We start from the raw sequence: 15402 nt of genomic DNA, 5'->3' as shown, positions 1-15402 counted from the left end.
TTAGTGGATTACCTTACAAATGACCAGGTGGATATGTATATGTAGTTGAACCCACGTCCAATCCAGTCTAATAATTGTGACTTCCATCTTATTAAATGTGGTTTAACCACTTCAATACCCAGCCATAGTCATATGACGTCCCCAGATGGGATCTCCTGTGGGGGGATATCTGAATGATGCCTGCAGCTAGATGCATCATTCAGATATCCTTCTTTTCTGCCAGTCGATTTTCTGCACGATAAGAATGATCATAGCGGCAGTTCCGCCACTTGATCATTCTTATAGGCGACGGGAGGGGACATCCCCCCCTCCCGCCACCATTCGTTGATTCTCCGGGCTCTCCCGTGCCAATCGGGGGCCTGGAGAAAGAATCGTCCGGCGCCGGATGAGGAGCATAGAGATTTCCGGTGACCAGTCATCTCTATGACCGTCGGAGGCCCGGGCACAACGTTATGACGTCACGCCCAAGTACCCAAAAGTAAACAAAGCCGCAATTGTGGCTAGTAAGCATGAGATCAGTGATTTATTTTTTCCGATCTCATGCTTTCTAGCCTGAAGGAGAGATGTGGGGTCTTATTGACCCTGCATCTCTCCATAAAGAGGACCTGTCACACACCTTTCCTATTACAAGGGATTGTAATAGGAATAAAAGTGATAAAAAAAAAAATATATAATGTAAAAAAAGTGTCAAAATAAAAAAAAAAAAGTAAAAAAAAAAAAAAAAATTTAAAACGCCCCTGTCCCCGGTAGCTTGCGCTCAGAAGCGAACGCACACGCAAGTCCCGCCCACATATGTAAATGCCATTCAAACCACATATGTGAGGTATCGCGTTAGAGCGCGTGCAACAATTCTAGACCTCCTTTGTAATTCTAAACTGGTAACCTGTAAACATTTTCAAAGCGTCGCCTATGGAGAATTTTCCATGAGTGTGCGCAATTTTAAAGCGTGACATGTTAGGTATCCATTTACTCGGCGTAACATCATCTTTCATATTTTACAAAAAAATTGGGCTACGTTACTGGTTTGTAATTTTTTAATTCATGAAACCATTTTTTTCCCCCCCCAAAAAAATTGAAAAATAATTGCACAAATACCGTGCAAGATAAAAAGTTGCAATGACAGTCATTTTATTCCCTAGGGTGACTTCTAATTTTTTTTTATATATATATATATATATATATATATATATATATAATGTATTGAGGTGGTATAAAAGCCTGGTATTGAAGTGGTTAAAACTAGCCCTGAGTAGCTGATACCTACAATACTCCAACAATCTCAGAAGTCACTGGAGCGTGTCGTTTTGTTCTAGTGCCAATAGCAGAACTACTGTTAAGATTTAATTCTTTACACGGTTTGTTTTATTGTGATGTGGACCGAGCCTAGGTATGCCCGAAAAAAAAATAGAACTATAGGCAAAACTTTATGGCCCGGATTCACAAAGCACTTACGCCGACATATTTTGAGATACGCCGCGTAAGTGTAAATATGCACCGTTGTATCTATGCGCCGGACTTGAAAACAAGATACGCCTGAAAATAGGCTTTATCCGATCGACGTAACTTTCCTACGCTGGCGTATCGTGGGCGCATATTTACGCTGGACATAGGTGGTGCTCCCATTGATTTCCTATTCACATATGCTAATGAGGGAGATACGTCAATTCACAAACGTAGTTGCGCCCGGCGCATAATATACGCGGTTTACGCAAGTCGTACGCCCAGCGTAAAGTTATTCCCCATATATGAGGCACAACTCATGCAAACGTATGGACCAGGGAACACAGCCGTCGTATTTTACGTCGTTTACATAGTACGTGAATAGGGCTGGGCGTAGGTTACGTTCACGTCGTAAGCAGTGATCCGTCGTATGTTAGGGAGTAATTCCGACGTGATTCAGAGCATGCGCACTGGGATACGTCCACATGTTTTAAAGTACTTGTATGGCACTCGGCCCATCATTTGCATGGGGTCACGCCTCATTAGCATGGCTCACGCCCACTTCCACTTACGACGACTTACGCCGAAGGAGAACCCAGCGCAGTATGGGAGGCAAGTGGTTTGTGAATTCGGTGCTTGCCTCTCTGCGCTGCATCGGCGTAGCGTATATTAGATACGCTACGCCGGCATAAATATGCGCCGATGTATGTGAATCCGGGCCTATATATAGTATTATATATATATATATATATATATATATATATATATATATATATATATATATATATATATATATATATATATATATATATATATATATATATATATATATATAATGTACCTAATTTTACCACAAAAAAATGGGAAAACGTATTGACTCGAGTATAAGCCTAGGGTGAGAATGCAGCAGCTACTGTAAGCGGAAAAGAGGGTCTACAATGCCCATTTGCACGCCTCACTGTGCCCATTGCAACCTCACTGTGCCAACCTCACTGTGCCAGTTGTCACTGTGCCCATCCTCACTGTGTTCGTTGTCAGTGTACCCGAAATTGAGAGGGTGCAGGCATCCATTGTTTAAAACTTGCGGTCTCCTCTCGGTCCCTTCCGTGATAGGCGGAACTGTGTTAGCTGAGAAACGCCTATCACGGACATTCTCTCATCCTTGGACTCAGTTTCCCAGCAGACACTGTGTTCAGTGTTCCACCAATCACGGACATACTCTTGTCCGAGGATGAAAAGGCGTCCCTGATTGGCAGAACACTGAACACAGTGTCTGCTGGGATGGGTGAGGATGAGAGAACGTTCGTGATAGGCGTTTCTCAGCAGAGTTCCACCTATCACGGGAAGGACAGGAGGTGACTGCAAGTTTTAAACGATGGACGCCCGCAGCCTCTCAATAACTCGAGTATATGCCGAGGGGGGCATTTTCAAAAATCTTGGCTTATACTCGAGTATATATGGTATGTGTAGCGCCCTGCTCCTATTGAGTAGGCGCTATATTTACATTTGGTGTTATCTGAGCTGTATTTAGCTCAGAATGATTATGTAAAGTGATGGTTTCTGTGCCAGTTCAGCTGCGCTGTGCATTTTTCCCAATTGACCCTGGGTGTCGCTGTCATTTTGGGTCGAGGTTGGAAATACAGCATGCTGGATGTATTGAGTGCTTTCTTCACAGAGAAAACCCGGTGGGAGTGTTCCTGTCACTGGGCATTCTGGGAGAGGGTACTTAAGGTACAGACACAGTATCGCCGGATGGCTGAAAGAAACGGATACTGTGCAGCCATCGTTTGACTTTACAAGGGATTATTCGGTTGAACAGTTCTGTGACAGATTGTACAACAACTTTACTATATTCATTAAGTCTGTGGCAGAGACTTTGACCGAGTAGTTGGGATGAGGTTTTGATGTTGGTGTGCGGTGCCTCTTTTTCTCCACACAAAAGGGTTCACATACTTTTTATTGCAACTGTAGTATAACAGGCAAAATGATTTTTCTTGACATTTTTAAGTAAGTATATGGAGCTCTATGTGTTTTAGAGTTTGTGCTCTAAAATCTTTCCTTACCATGCTTGTAATACATCACATAGTTTCCACTTTAATGAGTTCAAACTAAACATTTGACATGGCATATTACATCCTTACTTTCGTAAGAATAAAAATTCTATTACCAGTGTGAAAGTGAGAAGTCGGCGAGTTTAGTAGGGTTACACCTTCTTCTGGGGTTGTCAGCTGTTGATTTTGGTATCTTTCAGGCTGCAATGACAAAATAATAAACCAACTCAAAGCACTTTTATAAGCCAGGGCAAATTCCTCAACATCATGAGGTCTAACTGAAGATAGGATTACCTGCACACCCCTATTGTTTAACTACTTGAGCCCCGTCATATAGTCAAATGATGGCGGCAAGGTGGCTCTATAAATCCCGGCCACTGGGGGGCGCGCGCACCCGGCGCGTCCCCGAGATGCCGATGCGCGTGCCTGGCGGCCACGATGTCTGCTAGGTACCCGCGATCGGCAATGACAGACCAGGGACGTGGAGCTCTGTGTGTAAACACAGAGCTCCACGTCCTGTCAGGGAGAGGAAAGAGATGCTATGTCCCTTGTACATAGGGACACAGCATCAGTCACCTCCCCCAGTCAGTCCCCTCCACACACAGTTAGAACACACCCAGGATACACATTTAACCCCTTCCTCGCCCCCTAGTGTTAACCCCTTCCCTGCCAGTCACATTTATACAGTAATCAGTGCGTTTTTATAGCGCTGTTCGCTGTATTAATGTAAATGGTCCCAAAAATGTGTCCGATGTGTCCGCTGCAATATCGCAGTCCTGACAAAATTCGCAGATCGCCGTATTACTAGTAAAAAAAAAAAAAAATGGCAGAATTCTATCCCCTATTTTGTAGCCACTATAACTTTTGCGCAAACCAATCACTATACGCTTATTGCGATTTCTTTTTTTTTACCAAAAATAGGTAGAAGAATATGTATTGGACTAAACTGTTGAATAAAAGTTTTTTTATATATTCTTTGGGGATATTTATTATAGCAAAAAGTAAAAAATATTGAATTTTTTTCAAAATTGTCGCTCTTTTTTTTTGTTTATAGCGCAAAAAATAAAAACCGCAGAGGTGATCAAATACCACCAAAAGAAAGCTCTATTTGTGGGGAAAAAAGGACCTCAATTTTGTTTGGGAGGCACGTCGCACAACCGCGCAATTTTAATTTAAAGCGACGCAGTGCTGAAAGCTGAAATTTCGCCTGGGCAGGAAGGGGGTTTATGTGCCCAGTAAGCAAGTGGTTAAAGGAGGGAAAGGTTAGAGATGTATTGCTGCTCCTTTAAAGGGAGATTTCTCCTTGCTTGTCATAGGAGTAATGAAATGAAGGGAAATTTCTCCAGCAGTGACAGTATTTGTAGCTGCTGGCCTTTATTTTTATTTTTTTTAAAGCGGGAGTTCACCCCAAAAAATTTTTTAACATTACATTCAGCCGAGTTGTCAGAATGACAATCGGCTGTTTTTTTTTATTTCATTGCCGTACATACCGTATTTTCACCGCCGCTTCCGGGTATGTAATCTGCGGGACTGGGCGTTCCTAATTGATTGACATCCTTCTGACCGGTGCATACAGTGCGTCACGAGTTGCCGAAAGAAGCCGGACTGCGCACCGACGTTCGGCTTCTTTCGGCAGCTCGTGACGCACTGTATGCACCGGTCGGAAGGATGTCAATCAATTAGGAACGCCCAGTCCCGCAGATTACATACCCGGAAGCGGCGGTGAAAATACGGTATGTACGGCAATGAAATAAAAAAAAAAAACAGCCGATTGTCATTCTGACAACTCGGCTGAATGTCATGTGTAGTTCTTTAAACCACACTGCATACTTCAACTAGGCTTTGTATGGCCAACTGCCCTCTGCAAACTGCTGCCGGTGTCAATACAATGTTAATGACACCCCCCGATCTGTTCAGAGATCGCAGTGCAAATTGTGGATTCGGACAGGAATTTAGATCGCAGAACATCCATGCGATCCGATTCCAGTGCATGGGAAAAAAGTCTCTGCACTTTTTTATGCAAATCCAATGCGAATTCAGCCATACAACTGTATGGCTGAACTCGCACCGCACAGACATCGCATGCGATCGGCACAGCAGTGCGGGTGCAAATCACATGCAATGTCTGTTCGCAATAGTGTGAACCCAGGCTGAAAGTGGTTGTAATCCCTTACATACACCCGGTGAAAAGACTAGCCTTAGGTAATACACAGATTAAACAAATCCTCCTACTTAAGTTGTACCTATTTATATACTTCCCAACTTTTTGAGATGGGGACGAGATACACCTATTAGCAAAAGTATGAAGACATAGAACACACCCCTTGCCACGCCCCCTTAAAGGAGAAGTATACAGAAATGATTAGTTAAACCCAAAAGTGCTTTTTTTTTAACCACTACTGGTCCCTTATACTGGATTTTGAAATTTACAAATGCAGCAATTTAGAAATTGGATGAAAGGTTTAGAGCTGGGAAACAGGTTTTTAAGGAGCAAGTGCTTTGAGAATACAGCACTTGCCCGTCTAAGTTGCGGAGGCGTAACGTAAATCAGATACGTTACGCCCGCAAAAAAAAAGATACGCGATCGGACATGAATCTGGCCCTAAATGTATAAATTGCATATATTAAGAGTTTTAAATTCTATGAACTATGAATTCACTGTTTATAGAATTTTCTCTAAGGGGGGGAGCTCTGGTGACCAAAGATTACCTTTAAATCAGAGTCCACTGCATTCCCCTTTACATCACAGAGTTCCAACTTGCATTTAAAATGGGAACTAAAATGTTGAGGGGGCTCTGGAGCACTTTGCGCAGAGTGAGAGAGTCGCAGACATGATACAAGAGATGATCAGAGACTGCAGACATGATACAAGAGACGTTCAGAGACTGGGCTGACATACTACAGGAGATGATCAGAGACTGCAGGCATGATACAAGAGATGGTCAGAGACTGCAGACATGATACATGCGATGGTCAGAGACTGCAGACATGATACAGGCGATGGTCAGAGACTGCAGACATGATACAAGAGACGGTCAGAGACTGTGCTGACATACTACAGGAGATGATCAGAGACTGCAGACATGATACAAGAGATGGTCAGAGACTGCAGACATGATACAGGAGATGGTCAGAGACTGTAGACATGATAAAAGAGATGGTCAGAGCCTGCAGACATGATACAAGAGACGGTCAGAGACTGTGCTGACATACTACAGGAGATGATCAGAGACTGCAGATATGATACAAGAGATGGTCAGAGACTGCAGACATGATACAGGAGATGGTCAGAGACTGTAGACATGATAAAAGAGATGGTCAGAGCCTGCAGACATGATACAAGAGACGGTCAGAGACTGTGCTGACATACTACAGGAGATGATCAGAGACTGCAGACATGATACAAGAGATGGTCAGAGACTGCAGACATGATACAGGAGATGGTCAGAGACTGTAGACATGATAAGAGAGATGGTCAGAGCCTGCAGACATGATACAAGAGACATGATACATGCGATGGTCAGAGACTGCAGACATGATACAGGCGATGGTCAGAGACTGCAGACATGATACAAGAGACGGTTAGAGACTGTGCTGACATACTACAGGAGATGATCAGAGACTGCAGACATAATATAGGAGATGGTCAGAGACTGTAGACATGATACAAGAGACGGTCAGAGACTGTGCTGACATACTACAGGAGATGATCAGAGACTGCAGACATGGTACAAGAGATGGTCAGAGACTGCAAACATGATACAGGAGATGGTCAGAGACTGCAGACATGATACAAGAGATGGCCACAGACTGCAGACGTGATATAGGAGATGGTCAGAGACTGCAGACATGATACAAGAGATGGTCAGAGACTGCGGACATTGTGCAAGGAATGGTCAAAGACTGCCGACATGATACAAGAGATCAGTGGCGGCTTTTGCTCACAATTCTTGGGGGGGGGTGTAAACAAACCAAACAGCCACTGTGCCCATCAAATACAGCCACTGTGCCCATCAAATACAGCCACTGTGCCCATCAAATACAGCCACTGTGCCCATCAAATGCAGCCACTGTGCCCATCAAATGTAGCCACTGTGCTCATCAAATGCAGCCACTGTGCCCCATTTAACTAGCACCACCCATCCGCTCATTGTCTGAACAGTACTTACCCCATCTAGGTGGCGGGTCAGACAGTGGGTGACAGCGGCGAGCTGTGTCCTCCATGCTTCCACTGTGTGCCTCTCTTCTTTCCTCCTGCTAGGCGTCCAATAGGATTTCCTGTGTTTTCAACCAATCAGGTGATGGGTATCAGACTCACGCTTCCTGATTGGCGGAGAGGATGTTCTCACCTATGCGGTCTGATTCTTGTGCAAGTTCACACTGCAATCTGTGAACCGATCTGGGGGTGTCATTGACAATGTATTGACACTGCATCGGTTCGTAGAAGGCAGTGTGGACTGCCTGCGGGAGAGATGCAATGGGGGAACCAGCGCTGTAATCGCGCTGGTTCCCGCATCACATCAGTGTGAACCTAGGCTATTGGACGGGCTGCCACTGCAAGAGATGGTCAGAGACTGCAGACATGAATGGGCTGAAATTGCAATGCACTCTGGTCACATGTGAATTGCACAGTGCGTTCATGTGCGATTCATGGCGTGAACCTGCCCTGTGTCTTGGAACTCACACTTTGCTCCACTTCCTTGCCTGGTAGGGAGGCACTAGTTTGGGCAGTGGGAGCATTTATCCACATCTCTTGTGGGGTGCGTTGAGCCACCCCCTTTTTTGCAGACAGCATCTGTTTAATTGGGGGGAGGATATGTGCTAGGGGGGCTTTGGGAAGGGAGAAGACATGTGCTGGGGGGGTGGATTTCATATCCAAGCCCCCTTGTAGCACAAGTCCTAAAGTGCCCCCTAGCAGACAGTGGCCTCACTAGGTGCGGTAGAACATGGTGTCACCCCCCTGCACTTAGCAGGCTAGTTGTACGGCTCTCCCCCCTTAACCTGCCACAATGGATGGAGCGGGGATGGGATTAAGGGGGGAAAAGAGCTGGAATGGAATCGGGGGAATCGATAGAGATGGAATCCGGGTGGTAGATAGAGCCGGGGGGGTGGATGGATCCGGGTGGAATTGGGGTGGGGTGGATGGAGCTGGGATGGGATGGGGGGGGCTGGATGGATATTCTATCCCCTAAATCACTCCAAGTGAACTCTGCTTGTCCCCCCTTCCTCACCCTCTTCTTCTTGCCCCCCTCCCCTGTAAGACTAACTTTTACACAGACCAGCGTGCTCTCGGTGCAGGTGGTGGTGTGCCTCCTTCCCTCCTCCTCTGTGCACAGGAAAACATCACAGCAGAAGGGGAAGGGGCGGGTTCAGTTTGCTCCACTGAGTCCGCTCCGCAGTGCATGCGTGTCAGGCAGCTGGGGAGAGATGTCGGCTGCTGGCAGCTGCAATGCACAGTGGAGTGGAGCTCACAGCGTGCCGGAATGGAGACACTCCGCACAAGCCGCAGGGATTGCGGGACTGATTCCCCGGGACTCCCGGACGAGAGAATGGATAATTGCAGGACGGTCCTGGCAAATCAGCGAGGTTGCGGTATGGCCAAAGTAGGCGGCTGCGAGGCCCATGTGGGGACGAGGCCTAAGGCAACTGCCTAATTAGAGAGGAGGAGAGAGGGACAGAGAGACTTAGGGCTAGATTCAGAAAGGAGTTACGTCGGCGTATCTCCAGATACGCCGTCGTAACTCCGAATGAGGGCCGTCGCATCTCGGCGCCTGATTCATAGAATCAGATACGCCTCAATGTTTCCTAGATACGAGCTGCGCAAGTCTCCTACGCCGTCGTATCTTAGGGTGCATATTTACGCTGGCCGCTAGGGGCGCTTCCGTAGATTTCCGCGTAGAATATGCAAATGAGATAGAAACGCCGATTCAGAAACGTACGTCCGCCCGACGCATTGATTTACGTTAGGCTTTTTCCGGCGTAAAGTTACCCCTGCTATATGAGGCGTAGCCAATGTTAAGTATGGACTTAGGGCCAGCGTCAAATTTTGCGCCGTTTACGTAAGTCGTACGCGAATAGGGCTGTGCGTAAGTTACGTGCACGTCTAAAGCAATGACTATTTGCGGCGTAATTTGGAGCATGCGCACTGGGATACTTTCTCTGACGGCGCATGCGCCGTTCGTTAGCAACGTCAATTACGTGGGGTCATGATTAATTAGCATTAAACACGCCCCCTACCAGCCTATTTTGAATTAGGCGGGCTTACGCCGGCCCATATACGCTACGCCGCTGACGCCGTAACTTCGGGCGCAAGTTCTTTCTGAATACGGGACTTGCCTCTCAAAGTAACGGCGGCGTAGCGTATACGAGATACGCTACGCCCGCCTAAAGGCATTTGTTTCTGAATCTAGCCCTTAGTTCCAAATCAGGGACAGTTGGGAGCTATGGGCCATAATCTCAAACAAGTTACGCCGGTGTATCTACTGATACACCGGCGTAAATCGAATTTCCCGCCGGCGTATCATTATTTTGTATTCACAAAACAAGATACGCCGGATTTAGGCTAGGATCCGACTAGTGTAAGTCACTTACACTGTCGGATCCTAAATGTAATTCGCCGCCGGCCGCTAGGTGGCGTTTACGTTCAGGTCTCATTTGTTTATGCAAATGAGCCTGATACGCCGATTTCCGAACGAAATCGCGTCGCGTAACCGTCGCTAATGTCGTTTGCGTAAGCGTAAGGTTACCCCTGCTATATGAGGGGTAACCTTACGCCAGTCCCACGTATGCCATGTTAAGTATGGCGTCGGGTCCGCGTCGTCTTTTCCCGTCTGGTACGTCGTTTTACTAAGTCGTTCTTGAATACGACTTTACGTCAATGACGCACACGTCGGCGTCATTGACGTTTTCCGCCGAGAACTGGAGCATGCGCACTGGGCTATTTTTAGCCCGGCGCATGCGCAGTTCGATCGAAACGGGGGCGCGCTTAATTTAAATACAAGCCGCCCCCTTGGAATTACGTGGGGATACGCCGGGCCAATTACACTACGCCGCCCCAAACTACGGAGCAAGTGTTTGGGGAATACAGCACTTGCTCCTGTATGTTGGGGCGGCATAGTGTAAATGGCTTACGCTACCGCCGCGGGAAAACTACTAGAATCTGGCCCTATGGATTTATCTGCAGCCCTCTCTCCTTTACAGCCATTCAAAGTGCACATTGTATACATAGGCCCGGATTCACAAAGCACTTACACCGACGTATCTCGAGATACGCCGCGTAAGTGTAAGTATGCGCCGTCGTATCTATGCGCCGTGCCCACAATCTGATATACGCCTAAAAATAGCCTTCATCCGACCGATGTAACTTGCCTACGCCGTGGGCCCATATTTACGCTGGGCGCATTTGCCGCTCTTATTGATTTTCTATGCACATATGCAAATGAGGGAGATACGCCGATTCACGAATGTACTTGCGCCCGGCGCATAATATACGCGGTTTGCGTAAGTCGTACGTCCGGCGTAAAGTTATTCCCCATATAGGAGGCGCAACCCATGCAAAGGTATGGACCAGGGAACACAAGCCGTCGTATTTTACGACGTTTACGTAGGATGTGAATATGGATGGGCGTAGGTTATGTTCACGCCGTAGGCAGTGATTCGACGTATCTTAGGCAGTTGTTTCGACGTGATTCTGAGCATGCGCACTGGGATGCGGCCACGGACGGCACATGCGCCGTTCATTATTCGTATCTGTCTGGCGCTCGGCCCATCATTTGCATGATGTCAGGCGACTTGTCAGGCGGCTAAGTCGCCTGACAAGTCGCCCCTGTATGAACCGACACTTAAAGTGATAGGTAGTGCCAGCCAAAGACATTGGGCTGCCTGGGCCCAGGATCAAAATGCTGACCTTCTCCTCCCTACTGCCCCCCCCAAAAAAATTATAATAACGCCGACCAAAAGGCCCCCACATTTATTATTTTATTTCATGACAATTAAAACCAAAATTACATTTATTAGGAAGGCAGATTTACACGCAACAGTGGTGATGGGGTTCAGACAAAGGCAGCGGCGGTTGTGGTGAGGGGGGAGGGGAGTTAGACACAGGCAGGGGTGGTTGGGAAGGGGTTAGACACAGGCAGGGGTGGTAGGGGGGGTTTAGACACAGCCAAAGGTGAGATAGGGAATAGATTAGACACAGACAGGGGAGGTAGGGGGTTTAGACACAGGCAGGGGAGGTAGGGGGTTTAGACACAGGCAGGGGAGGTAGGGGGTATAGACACAGGCAGGGGTGGTAAGACACAAGCAGAGGTGGTAGGGGGTTTAGACACAGGCAGAGGTGGTAGGGGGTTTAGACACAGGCAGAGGTGGTAGGGGGATTAGACACAGGCAGAGGTGGTAGGGGAATTAGACACAGGCAGAGGTGGTAGGGGGATTAGACACAGGCAGAGGCGGTAGGGGGATTAGACACAGGCAGGGGAGGTAGGGAAAAGATTAGTCACAGGCAGAGGTGGTAGGGGAATAGACACAGGCAGGGGTGGTAGGGGGTTTAGACACAGGCAGAGGTGGTAGGGGGTTTAGACACAGGCAGGGGAGGTAGGGAAGGGATAAGACAAAGACAGAGGTGGTAGGAGGTTTAGACATAGGCAGGGGTGGTAGGGGAGGTTAGACACAGGCAGAGGTGGTAGGGGGTTTAGACACAGGCAGAGGTGGTAGGGGGTTTAGACAAAGGCAGAGATGGTAGGGGAATAGACACAGGCAGAGGTGGTAGGGGGTTTAGACACAGGCAGGGGTGGTAGGTGGTTTAGACACAGGCAGAGGGTGTAGGGGGTTTAGACACAGGCAGAGGGTGTAGGGGGTTTAGACACAGGCAGAGGGTGTAGGGGGTTTAGACGCAGGCAGAGGGTGTAGGGGGTTTAGACACAGGCAGAGGGTGTAGGGGGTTTAGACGCAGGCAGAGGGTGTAGGGGGTTTAGACACAGGCAGAGGGTGTAGGGGGTTTAGACACAGGCAGAGGGTGTAGGGGGTTTAGACACAGGCAGGGGAGGTAGGGAAGGGATTAGACACAGGCAGAGGTGGTAAGGGGTTTAGACACAGCCAGGGGTGGTAGGGGGTTTAGACACAGGCCGAGGTGGTAGGGGGTTTAGACATAGGCAGGGGAGGTAGGGAAGGGATTAGACACAGGCAGAGGTGGTAAGGGGTTTAGACACAGGCCGAGGTGGTAGGGGGTTTAGACACAGGCCGAGGTGGTAGGGGGTTTAGACACAGGCCGAGGTGGTAGGGGGTTTAGACACAGGCCGAGGTGGTAGGGGGTTTAGACACAGGCCGAGGTGGTAGGGGGTTTAGACACAGGCCGAGGTGATAGGGGGTTTAGACACAGGCCGAGGTGATAGGGGGTTTAGACACAGGCCGACGCGGAAAACGACGCGAACTCCACCCAGCGGGCGCCGAAGTATTGCACCTACGATCCGAAGGCGTACGAAGCCGCACGCCTGTCGGATCGAAGCCAGAAGCCGTCGTATCTTGGTTTGAGGATTCAAACTAAAGATACGACGCGGCAAATTTGAAAGTACGCCGGCGTATCTACTGATACGCCGGCGTACTTGCTCTGAGAATCTGGCCCTTTATCTGTTCCGTTACAAAGAACACAGAACCAAACAAATATTTCCTTTATATTTAATGTTCGGTTTCAACAAATATTTCCTCAGGTTTCACCATCAGTTGCAGGGCTCTATGGCTGTTATTTCTTGTGCCATGCTGGTCACAATAGAACAATGACCCATAGCAACAGAGCTCTGGGAGAACGTCTATGAAAAGAAAAGGTCTCTTCAGGCAGAATAAAGACAACAGTTTTTTGATGGATTAGCAGCATTTCTCTGGTATGTGGCTGAATTCCCAAATATTGATTGCTTATATGACTGAAGCTACCCAACCCCCCCCCCCTCCCCCCAGTGGCTTTCATTCAGGGGCGTTGCTAGGTGGCAAAAAGATCAGGGTTGCAGCCTGAAGTCGGCACCAGGGGGGGTCCTGGGTGGTCGTGGCACGTTTTTTTTGGCTGGGCGGTGGGGTTGTGTGGCTGAGGGTAAGCTCACTTGCTGCCTGGCTTACCAGTGCCCATCAATGACCACTAAACTCACCTACCTGACACACTGACCTCACCTACCTGACATACATAGACCTACCTGACATACACTGACTTCACCTACCTGACATACATAGACCTACCTGACATACACTGACTTCACCTACCTGACATACATAGACCTACCTGACATACACTGACTTCACCTACCTGACATACATACACTCACCTCACCTACCTGACATACACTGACTTCACCTACCTGACATACATACACTCACCTCACCTACCTGACATAGACTGACTTCACCTACCTGACATACATAAATCACCTCACCTACCTGACATACATACACTCGCCTCACCTACCTGACATAGACTGACTTCACCTACCTGACATACTGTACATAGACCTACCTGACATACACGACTTTACCTACCTGACATACATACACTCACCTCACCTACCTGACATACACTGACTTCACCTACCTGACATACATACACTCACCTCACCATAGGTGTGCGCAGCCTATGACATTTGGGTGTGCACCCCAAAGCACAAACACACTACTGATCACTCACGATGTTCATTCAGAAAGGGAAGGGGTTGGTAAATTTATATATTTACTGGTCCCTTAACCCACTCATCTTAAAACATCCTGCAACAGGTGGCAGGAGAGGAGGGAAGCCAGCAGTGCTTCGGGGGGGAGGAGGGGGAGCCAGGCAGGTAGGGGGAATCTGTTCTGCACAGGATGATTAGGATGTGCCCGGGCACACCTGGCACACCCTGTGCGCACGCCTATGCACCTCACCTACCTGACATAGACTGACTTCACCTACCTGACATACATAGACCTACCTGACATACACTGACTTCACCTACCTGACGCGTCCGCCCACAGGTCCTTCGACCTGGCCACGAACCGTGGCACCTACCGATTGAGACGGGACGCTTGAAGGTCCACGTCCGGAGTGCCCCACTTTTGGCACAGACCCTGAAACACCTGCGGGTGGAGAGACCACTCTCCTTGGTCTAGTGCAGAGCGACTTAGGAAGTCGGCTTGCCAATTCTGTACTCCCGGAATGTACACAGCCGACACAGCCGGAACGGACCTTTCGGCCCACCGAAGGATGTGCGCGACCTCTGTCGCTGCAGCTGAACTCCGTGTGCCTCCCTGATAATTGACGTAAGCCACGGCCTTGGCGTTGTCGGACTGGATCCTGACCGGTCGGCCCTGCTGATCCAGGGACCACCTGGCAAGGCACAGCTTGATTGCTCGGAGCTCCAGAATATTGATCGGTAGGCGGGACTCCTGAGTCCCGCGCCCCTGGGCTGACTGGGTGCCCCAAACGCCCCCCCAACCGGAGAGGCTGGCATCTGTCGTGACCACTGTCCAGTGGCATGGCAGAAAACGACTTCCCGGTCCGAAGCACCAGAGACGCCAGCCACCACACCAGTGGAGACTTGACCAGTTGACTTAATTGAATCTGGTAATCCAGAGAAGACGGGAGCTTGTCCCAATGTGACAGCAGTTCCCTCTGTAGCACCCTGGTCTGGAATTGGGCATACGGAACCGCCTCGAAAGAGGCCACCATCAGACCCAAAACCCCTAGTGCAGAATCGCAGAGATGACCACTTCTGGGTCGCCAACTGCTACACTGCAGATTGCAGAGTCTGAAGTTTCTTCATCAGGAGAAAAACTCTCGCCTCGGCGGAATACAGGACTAGTCCCAGGTATTCCAGTCCCTGAGACGGAATCAACCCTGACTTCTGGACAATACAGAAGCCAGCCGAACTCTTGGAGAGTCTGACATGTGATAGACACGTCC

The 15402-nt window shown here is 48.5% G+C and overlaps 1 protein-coding gene across 1 annotated transcript in view; it reads right to left on the bottom strand.

Moving 5' to 3' along the window:
• Positions 1-15402, bottom strand: part of LRRC43 (leucine rich repeat containing 43) — a 64624-nt gene that overhangs the window by 20235 nt on the left and 28987 nt on the right. The window contains exon 7 of the mRNA XM_040347111.1: positions 3608-3692. Coding sequence (XP_040203045.1) covers positions 3608-3692 — 85 coding nt within the window. The remainder of the gene's footprint in view (positions 1-3607; positions 3693-15402) is intronic.

Source organism: Rana temporaria, chromosome 1 (assembly GCF_905171775.1).
Source record: "Rana temporaria chromosome 1, aRanTem1.1, whole genome shotgun sequence".
In the NCBI taxonomy this organism is placed as follows: domain Eukaryota; kingdom Metazoa; phylum Chordata; class Amphibia; order Anura; family Ranidae; genus Rana; species Rana temporaria.
This window is presented reverse-complemented; position numbering and strand designations above follow the sequence as displayed.